Source organism: Aulonocara stuartgranti (assembly GCF_965226115.1).
Source record: "Aulonocara stuartgranti genome assembly, chromosome: 13".
NCBI lineage: Eukaryota > Metazoa > Chordata > Actinopteri > Cichliformes > Cichlidae > Aulonocara > Aulonocara stuartgranti.
In genome coordinates, this window is record NC_138949.1 from 15,316,634 (window position 1) to 15,327,113 (window position 10,480).

General features: G+C 39.2%; 1 protein-coding gene across 1 annotated transcript; it reads right to left on the reverse strand.

Annotated features, from left to right (window-relative positions):
• Window positions 1-22: 22 nt before the first annotated feature.
• LOC309720149 (FERM domain-containing protein 6) lies at window positions 23-9,636 on the reverse strand. The gene is made up of 14 exons (XM_082556755.1): window positions 9,485-9,636; window positions 7,005-7,190; window positions 6,766-6,856; window positions 5,511-5,590; window positions 5,301-5,377; window positions 4,919-5,114; window positions 4,670-4,825; window positions 4,251-4,316; window positions 3,745-3,813; window positions 3,465-3,639; window positions 2,727-3,011; window positions 1,527-1,658; window positions 1,352-1,422; window positions 23-1,268 (listed from the first exon to the last, which is right to left on the reverse strand). Exons 2-14 carry the CDS (start codon window positions 7,080-7,082, stop codon window positions 978-980), a joined length of 1,767 nt encoding a protein of 588 aa, XP_082412881.1. The 5' UTR covers window positions 7,083-7,190; window positions 9,485-9,636; the 3' UTR covers window positions 23-977.
• Between the last annotated feature and the right edge of the window lie 844 nt (window positions 9,637-10,480).

Below are 10,480 nucleotides of genomic sequence, written 5' to 3' on the forward strand. Positions count from 1 at the left end.
GTGACACAGTACAAAGAAGACATTTTGGTTTATTTTAAGAGCGTAAAGAATTTATTTTCCCCATTATAAAAGAAAAAAAAAAATAGTGCTTTCAAAAATATGACATTGACTTTATACTTGTTCATTTTACTGGCATTTAGTCAAAGTTTGTGTTTAATGACTGGGAACCTCATACAGGCTAAATACAGCAGTTCATTTGAACACAATAACAAAAAGGAAAAAAGAGAAACAAATGCTCTTTGTTCGTGGGTTACATAATACAAAAATACTGTAGCTTCATTATACATTTATTGACAACAGTGGTTCACAAATAAAAATTTTCTATAGTAATCATCACAACAGAAGGCAAACAGATTTGGAAAGCTTTGGCTGAATACACTGAGCTGTGTAAAGAAGTTCAATTTTCCACATCAGTAGTTACAAAGCTGTAAAAGACAAGGGAGTGCACACTATACAAAAGTGTGTGTTAAAGTAATAAAAAATGAACAAGATAAAACAAATCAACAGAGCTCAAACATGGCTATAGATAAAATGAGTAAATTTACATACAGAGAGGAATGCAAATCATGTCTTATGGCTGTCTGATGCATAAAACAACTGCATGGCTGTAAAATTTCACCATCAAAATTTTATGCCCCTGATATAAACAGATTCTGCCACTTCAGGAAATGTTTAAACAGTGTGAAATTTACAAAAGACAAACCTGATTAGGCATTTTTCAGTTTAGAAAAGCTGAAATGTAATAAAAAAGTGCAAGTAATATATATACAAAATATACAACATTAATAAATATGAACTGCTTACTACATGAAATGGTGCTGAAGTAATCCACAGCTTTTAAAAGAAGGCTAATGTGTCTGCTGTTTGAAGTATACACATCCATCTTTACAGAAAAAAACACATGCTGGCAACCTGTGAATTAAGTTGCATTGTACAGAAAGAAGGAGGACAGGTATACTTGTCAGCACTTGATGTGTTCAAAATATGTATTCCATGAACTGTTCATCGCCCAACATGTCCAGGGAGAGGCAGTTGGTGGACCTGCGGCCATAGAAGATAGGATTAGGCTGGCAGTGCAAGAAGGGGTAATAGCTGTGATCAACCGTGGTCTTTGTGTTTGCTGAGGCATCTGGTAGTCCAAAGGTGTAGCTGTGAGAAGAATCAAGTGGCACTGCCATCCCCAGGGGTGCAGGAGGAGGGACGAGGCGGACATCATCTAGGCTGTGGCTGTGCCGATCCACACAAACTTGCGCTTTTGATTTCAGAACCTGAAAGAGAGTTAAGAACAAAAAGTAAGCCAATGCATGAAAGAGGCCAAGGCAACCAACCAAGGAAAGAAAATATGACCTACCTCTTTTAACATATCCTTGTTATACAATTTCCCAGCATCTTTGTCACTGTGTAGAGCACAGCCTGTGTTTTCTGTGAAACACACAGCATATGATTTAAAAACTTAGCAAACAGCATGTGAGCGGAAACAAACAAACAAAAAACCCAACTGTTTGCAGGGTTTAAAATATTTATACCTGGTGAATGATTCTTTGAACAGAGTTCTCCACAATCCACTGAAACTCCTTCCAGAAGATCAGCCAGCTGGAACATCTCATCAGGATCATCTACAAGAACCTCGTCTGGACTTTGGACCCTGGTCTTGATCTCTGGACAAAAGAAAATGAGCAGGGACAAAAAAAACAAACAAACAAAAAATTAAAAACGTTTTAGAAATTTCATAAAGGGGTGCCCATATAACTCACTGGAATATTGCCTGGGTTTGAATCTGACCCAGGTCTTTCAATGTGCATCATCTCCCCATTGTCTCTGACAGCTTTCCTGTACTCTCAACTGTCCTGTCCTCATAAAGGCCAAAAAGTACAGTGCTTAATTTTATGAGACCACCACCAAATGAAAGGTTTATACCACAGTTACCCTAAATTAACATTAATGTTTATTACCAAAATAAGTTCTCATCTTTCTGTAATGGTTAATCCACCAATGTGCACAAGCTCTTTAACTGAAATGACATTTTTAATGCTAAAATATTTCATTATCGTTATCCATGAATTTTCAAATTTATCCCTTCCCCCCAAAGCAGAAAAACAAAACAAAAGACAGTAAAGTACAATATATATTTTTTCATTCAGATGGTAATGCAATGCTAACATGTTTACTTGCATTACTGAAAAGGAAAATAGTTTTGTTTAATGTGTTGCCCAGACTTAAAGGAAATTTCATAAAAAAAATAAAATAAAAAAGGAAGAAAAAACCCCTGGAAGAAGCAAAGACCCAATATTAGATAAGACATTGTAATGCTTATTAAAACACAAATAAAGCACAAGTTTTGAAATGACAATACCATATTGTTTACTGAGCAATATGTTTTGCATAGCCAACAGCCTAAGAATGTGCTGTTCAATTATCACAGTACTAGCAGCCACATTTCTCTTAGCACCATTGAAAGGCCTGACCAGATGGAAAAGAGACATCAATGATGCAAAACACATGCTTAGCCAGTTTTATGTATGCAAAGTCAACATTTAAATTTCACATTCTGTAGTCCTGTGATCCCACTACCAGCATGCATCTTTGAATGAAACACTGAGAATTGCACCATACTTAACAATGCTGCTAGATCAGGCTAGCAGACTGGAAGCATTAGTTTAATTTAGAAATATCTGCAGAGGGATGAACAGATCCTGTTTAAAGGTTTCATTTAAGAATGGCCTCACCTTCCTCTTGCCACCCTTCATCTTCTATTCGTGCTTTGCTGCTTGTATCAAATCCTGAGGTACAGGAGCTGCCTCGGCTGGCTGCTGAGCTGAAACACTTCTCAGCTTGCTGATGACCTTCGTCCCCCATGGAGACCATCTCTGCGCAGATGCTGTGTTGGCGAGCGTCCGCCTCAATTCCAGAGCTGCTAGTAGAGTGTCGGGAGAGACCGGGACTGCCTTCACTGCCTTGTGGATCTAAATCCAGATCATCACTGATGTAGGACTCCCTGTAATGCTGCTTCTCTAAAAATGAAAAAATAAACAAGTTTCAGTGGGGTTTTTTTTTTTTTTAAAAACAAACAAACATCTAAACCATCTTGTTTTCAGAAATTGATATAAGTACTAAAAACCTAAGTACTAATTATTACTGTTCTATATATTATATTACTAGTACCGTAGTAGAAGCCAATAGTGACTTTATAGAAAGTTTTTGTCAGTACACACCAAACTTCAGCTATAAAATCAGAAATATAGTTATATCTAAAATACTTAAGACCCATTTAAGGAATCACAAAAATGCAAAAATGTTTTCTAGTGAAATTGTTACAAATGTGATTACAGAACAGTTTTGTTCTTGGAACAAAGTTTAAATTTACTAACTAACATCCAGAAGCTACTATGACTACAAAGAGCCACCAGCCAAACTGTGCTCTGTTACTTTTTTCTTATCCTTTGACATGCTTTCCCCTCTCCTACCTTTGCTCTCCTCCAGCTGGTGTAGGTGTTTGAGGACAGGTTGAAGGCTGAGGTAGAGCTGATGGCTGTTGCTCAGGTGCAAGAGGAGGTGGCGAGAGCGGAAAGATGAACCAGTGTAGTAAACCAGCTTCCTGGCGGATGGCAAGCCATCTGGCTGGATCTCGAATTTCTTACCCTGAATGATATTAACACATTATACAAAGTGTAAAAAGCTAGCGCCCATTAAATAATTACCAGAATTCTACTTCTTAACAGAGAAAAATCAGCTGTATGTGCTTACCAGGAAGGTAAGACGTCCTACATTTGACCAGGGAAAGTCATATATTAGCTCAAGTATGTTGTTCACCTCCTGAGAATACATAAACACACATACACACTTCATTTACAAAACAAAAAACCCCAAAAGATTTGTGATTGTATAATCTACTTTGATGCTTTTAAAATTACAGATCAATAATCAACTGTCTTTTGGAGCCATCTGGACTCAAAAGAGGCCAAAGGCTTCTTGAGGTATGCCACGGTCTGTTGGCTTTGAAATCAGCCAGGCCTGGAGTGCTAATCCCCCCCAGATGGTCCCTGACAGACAGATCAAAGAAATGACAGTCATGGCAGGCAGCTCCTATCTCCTGATGGACTGCTGGTGGTGGCAATCCCCCCCACATTCCTCACACATCTAGTCAGAGGTTTTATAAGACTACAGATACAAAAGAGCGATTCCCTGAGCGAATTAAAATGACTTTTCGCTTACATACTGTGCACTAATAATACGCTCACACATGCACGCACCTGATAAACTTGCATTCCTCGCAGGGTCAGACCAAGTAATGCCGTTCCCCTCTCCTCCCTCTTATCCTGAAAAAACAAATGATGAGCTGTCAGAGAGGCAGTGTGTCCCAGATAACACAGCTATTTCACTGTTACGCCCTGCTCATAGTTGGCTAGAAAATATGAGTTGTTATTAGCAACAAATTGGAAGCAATAGCAGATTACGTAATGGATGGGCCAGGATTCAAAGTTTCACTCAGTGGATGAGTGCTTTTTTTATATCTCTATCTATCTGTTTGTCCAGAAATCAAATGAAGCGAAACAAAATGTGCTGGTGTTGCATTAGTTGGGGTATTTGGGTCAGAGGGAATACATATATGTGGAATAGATTCAAAATGAGCTTTGCATATGAAAGTGAGATGATTAGATTGACTCATAACCTTTTGCAATCTGTAAAACGTGACAGGTACATCCTCCAATTGGCATGCCTCTTTGATGAAGTGGAACATTGCATCACGAGTAGACATGCCCCACAGCTCCTGGTGTACCTTTGGCCCATGGCAGTGGAGATATTTCACTCCACGTTTAGCTATAATCTGAAAAAGGGGGAAAAGAAAGAAACATTGGCCTCAGAGAGATGAAAAGGTAAAAAACATTTCCTCATATTTCTGCTATGTGGTGATACCTACCCATGGGGGAAAGTACTCCTTGGGTTCAAAATAACGGGAAAGCTTTACGCCTTCCTCCAGCACTGGGTGGTCGCCAAGGTCAGCCTGCAGGGCGTAACCCGCCAGCTGGAAGTAGACCTCCTCCTGCTGACGACATTCAGAGCGTAGCACTCGCTCCCGCAAGTCAGAATAGTAAAGATGCCGTGCCTTTCGCTCACTGGGGGGGAAAAAAAAACAAAAAAAAACAAACAAAAAAAAAAAACAACAACACAGGCACCCAAAAACAAAAGGGAAAGGCAAAGTTGAGAGAAAGTAGGACAATGTTTAATGGGGAGAAATAAAGCAAAACAGAAGCATCCAAGAATTAAAAAGATGCATGTAGAATGTAAACAGGAAGACTTACCAAAAAAGTCTACCATTCTCTATGTAGTACTGCACTTTAAGGCACAGAATCAGAGGCAATGATCTCTTTTGCAATCCCTGTAAAAAGAAATATGTTGCAGTAGAGTTGTGTTTTGCTGACTTCACTTCAAATAAAAAGCTGTACCATACAGGCTTTTAAACGCCCAATTAAATGGTGTAGAGAGTGCATCAATCCCATAAACTACAATACCTTTCCTAAATCTTGGTTCCATTCCTTAGAAAAGTACTTATTGAGCTTCTCCTCCAGGTCTAAAAATATGTGCTCATTGTCTGGTATGGAAAAAAAGACAATCGGGAAACAAGGAGACAGTTAGTAACCAAACAAAACAGTAATGTAGCCAAGCGTAAAATTTACTCAATGGGATTCATTAGGGTGTGAGGAAAAGGCTTTTGTTCTTCTACTTTTCAATGGGGCTACAAGAAAAAAAAAAAAAACAATGCCAACATTAATGTATCCATTTTCCAACTCCAGCATCAGCAAAGCAGCACAGACCAACCACTGCTGGTAAGAGCTGTGGGATTCTTTTAAGATTGTGCAGACACTTGAAGAGACAGGTAGATGCCTTCAACAAACAGATTATATCTATATACACTGCTTTGGGTCTATCCTGCAAGCTCCCTGAATATAAGGCTGTGTTAATCACCAATTCATCATTGGGCCAAAAACCTGTTGCAACCCTTTTCCAAGCACAAAGATGTCGTATTAATCTCCGTGTGGTTCTATGAGTCATACCACAGGCATTTTCAATTTGACCCAACTTATCTCTTCAGTTCACCCTTGTGTAGCCAAATCATGCCATTTCACAATTTTTTCCTTAAACCACTCATCTCATTCCCACTCTGACTCACTCTCTCTCCTTTTTACCCTTTGTTTAGGCCTTTGAGTAAAAATTGAGTAATAGTCTCCCCCTACCTTTTATTCCTCCATTCCTACCCTCCTCTTCCCATCATCAATCCATCCCTCCACAGTGAAGCGGAGGAATGCAATTGTGCATTCCAGGCTTAATGAAGTTAATATTGCAGGAATCCAGGACTAAGTGATCGCTGACCCAACACCACAAAAACAAAAGGCTGCTTGTGGTGAGCCACACAAGATTACCAAAGCATTTCAATCTATTTGTACAACAGAAACGCTGGAAAACAGAAAGTTTAGAACTTTGTTCAGCAGCTAAAGTGGATTACACCATTCAATTATGCAGACTGGGAGGGCAAAATTATTATTATTATTATTTTTTAAATTTCAGTGAAATGGCTTCCTGGTAGAAGTGTTTCCCCAACATTACGTGAAGAAGCAAAAAGAGTAACACTGAAGTAAAACATTATTGTAACCTAAACATTACCCTCTTTAAAACCCTATATGCATCTTCTATAACTACTGTGTGATCTAGTGTGAAGAGTCCTGTCAGGTTCGCAGGCGTAAGGGGTCCAGTGGGGATTTAATTTACCTTTAACTACTGTCAGGCCAAAAAAGTGAAGCTCTTTGATTCCAAGAAGCTCTGCCACATGATTCAGAACATCCTGGCCTGTGGACTTCAGCTAGAGTAGAGCAAAGAAAAAGAAAGTCTGCAGGTTTCACAAAATACAAATCTTTATCTAACCGGGGCCATCTGTAAAGTCCTCTTACTGAGCAGATCCTCTTAAGAGCACATCCAAAAAAAAAGAAAAAAAGATATTAAACACTCACCCCGACAGTGATGTCCAGCTGTTCTTTGTTGGGGAGCAGAACACAAATAGTTCTCTCCTGCTTTAGTGATGTGGACATGATCTCTTGTGCAAGTTCGTGATATATGCTCTGTCTTTAACACTCAAGTCTTTGGGTATCTTTACTCTTCACTTTTATCTCTTCCAGGACAGTTCATCCATATTGCATCTAAAAAAAGATAGATAACAAAAGAGTAAGAAAAGTAAAGAAATGAAAAAAGAAAAACATGAGTAAACATGTAGTAAAGTGATCAGCATGAGTGTCTCATGACGTTTGAGAGAGAGATGGAGACGTTAGTGAGAGAGAGAGAGAGAGAGAGAGCATGAGTTACATTGTCTTAAAAATCATCTTCATGGAAATGTTCCACAAACGTGACAATCGTGTATGACTGAACTTGCTGATCCACTCATTTTTCGATGATCTCATAGTAACAGCTCATTCTAATTACCAGTCATTAACTGAAAGCAACCAGATAATCCTCTTGCATTTGTTCCATTCCAACAAAACGTGCTAAAAATGAATTAGAATATTGCTCATTGTGCCTTATCAAACGCTACAAATAGTCACAGTGTAGGGCACTGGACTATCAACCTGAAACATGCCCCTCTACGCTGACCCTAAGCCCCAACTGGTACGAGGCTCATCTGATTAACGTCTAAGAATCAATTAATCAGGTTAATTACTGCCGTACGCCCACTCAGATTCCCTTAAATCCTCTGAACGATAACCAGTTTAACAGGAAAAAAAAAAAAAAAAAAAGTAGATATGAAGAAGGAGGAGGAGGAGGAGGAGGGGAGGGGGGGGGATCTTGTGCAAATTATCTTCAGAAAAAATGGTTTCTTATGTCATACTTCTGTCTTTTACACCCTCCTTTTTTGAGGTGTGGAAGATTGTACATTCAAAAGCACTTGATGCAATAGTGTTTATCTGTGTTAAATGACGAGCGAGAGACAAAACAATTTATGAAAAAAAAAGAAAAAGGTGTTGTCAGTGTACAAAACAAGTTGTTTTAAGCCAAGAGTTCCCACATTTGTTGTACCACATATGATTTATGGGCATGTTCAAACACAGCCCCACTGACACCTGGGTGTCAGCGCAACAGACAAAATAAACCTGAAATACCAGTAGCTCCGACATCTGACTTACTATTGACAAAGTCAAATGAAATTCTACGTTTACACTGAAAATGTAGCGTGGAAAACAAGTACAAAAACCTCATAGACGCATGTACATTATCATGCATGCAAACATGTGTTACTTTAAAAAAAAATATTATGCCTTCTGGGAGTCTTGGCTTGGAGCTAATTCACAGTAAACACACCAAATCTGATCAGCCAAATGAGCTATACCACTGCAAGCAGTACAATGCTGCTGCCATTTATGTAACAGACTATAAGTGAAACAGATGCAAGATAATTAAGCAGCCTTAAGCAATAGGAAAACACAGTTCAACATTACAGCTTGCTTTTTTGTTTAAGACAATGGAAGCAGAGGCTGCAGATCATTGCTTCACGTATGAATTTATAAGAGACATGTGACGCAATCGCTCTAACAGAAATTACGCTAATCTGAATGTTTTTGCTGTTTATTTGAGCACTGGCTCCGTTTTATAGTGCATTTTCAACAGCACATACACATAAATCATTTGGAGTCTTCATATTTCATAAACATATGGTTGAAATAAGAAACAGGTGAGCAACTACCAAAATCAAGTTAAACCATACAAATGTGACCCATTTTATCTACATAACCTACACTGCGTCCTGTCAACAAAACACATTTACCATCAACCCCAAACGGTGCCACTTGAAGTCTTCAGACATCCCCCATGTTGCTGACCAATGCGGAACCTGGCATCCCATGTGAGCAACCATCTGTATGCTTTAATTCCCCTCCAAGATTGTTATAATCCCTGCGTATACTGCTGGCTGGTGGAAAAACAACATCCCCTGTGCAGTAAGCAAGCTTTCTGAAGGAGCAGGGATACTCACTGCCCGCTAAAACCACAACGCAGGGGGGGGGGGGGGGGGGGGGGGGGGTGAGGACCCCCTTTACACGCATCCCACTTTATGAGTAGCAGTTTGGTGGGACTAGTATATATTTCTTATGACTGAAAAAGTTCTCTTTTTTCCCATAAAAAGCATAACAAAGTTCACCAACTGCTCGCTGATAATGGCATTAAAAGTTGCATCAGAAGGGTCCTCAACGCTCTCCAGGCAACTTAAAGTAGCTAGCAGTCGTTTAAATATAAACCTTGAGATGATTACACATATTTATGAGTTAGCTACAAATCAGTACAAGGCAAAAGTAGCTGACAACAAACAATTTATACCATTTACGTCTATATTTCCCTCAGAGAAAACGTGCTTTCGGCCCGATAGAGTTTTAACGCGCAACAAGTGCATCACTAATAAGTCTGGCTTTTCTTTTAGCTACTTAGGTAAAAGCGCTAAATTACTTACAATCACAGTATAAGAGATGATAGAGTTCAACTTTCAGTCGCACGGCTTCTCAAAACACATTTCTTCTGTAACCCATTTAAAAACATGACCGACGCAAGAAGCTCAAACTGCCGTTCACCTCCCTACCCATTGCGTGTTGTAGCTTCTTGAGGGCTTTGCAAAACCATCCCAAGCCTGGAACGTTTGAGCCAAACCATTTTGGATAGTTGTGGGGGTGCACAGTTGTAATCGAAATGTTTGTAAAACTTTAACTTCATATTTGATGAATATGCGAAATCTTGTCACGTTTATATTTTCTAGATAAACAAGTTTCTATACCCATATGAATCTATAACATTCCTACAGCGGGTTGCAGTTGGATACTGTTGACTAGACGGGGCAGACTCCCCTCATTTTGTTAGTGTAGTAAGACGTGCTAATTAGAGGTCCCAAGCACCGTCTTTGAAAACAGGAGCTGCACGACCTGTATATAAAACTTTGTGCAAGCCTAGGTGTTAAAACGGTTCAAATACCTTTCGTTCCTGCGAAATTAATATGTTGAGCATTAGGTGCGCCCAGAAATCACGTGACGTGAATGTGCACCATCCCGGTTAGTGAGCCGCGTTGAGTGTACCCAGGGTTTTTAAATGGGGCCCTATTTAATCAGACTGAATAGCTGATTTTACGGTTCAGGAAACTGCGGACTGAAATTAAATTCTGTTTAAATGATTAGAATCTACTTAACACCACTTATAACGGGTATGATACATTTTGTCTGAGACTTTCATTTTTGTAGAATAAAACTACTCTAGGAATAACAACTTGATAATAACAAAAATAACAATTGAACTCCATTAGCAAAAATTCACAACACGCCTAAACCTTCTGGGATAGTGCAAAAACCCTGCTCTCACGTCTTAAGAACAGGAGGCATTAATATTGTCACTTGTAAGTTTCAGATCAAGGCACACAACCTGTGGATCAAAACACTACACAAGAACCTCTATAGACACGTCA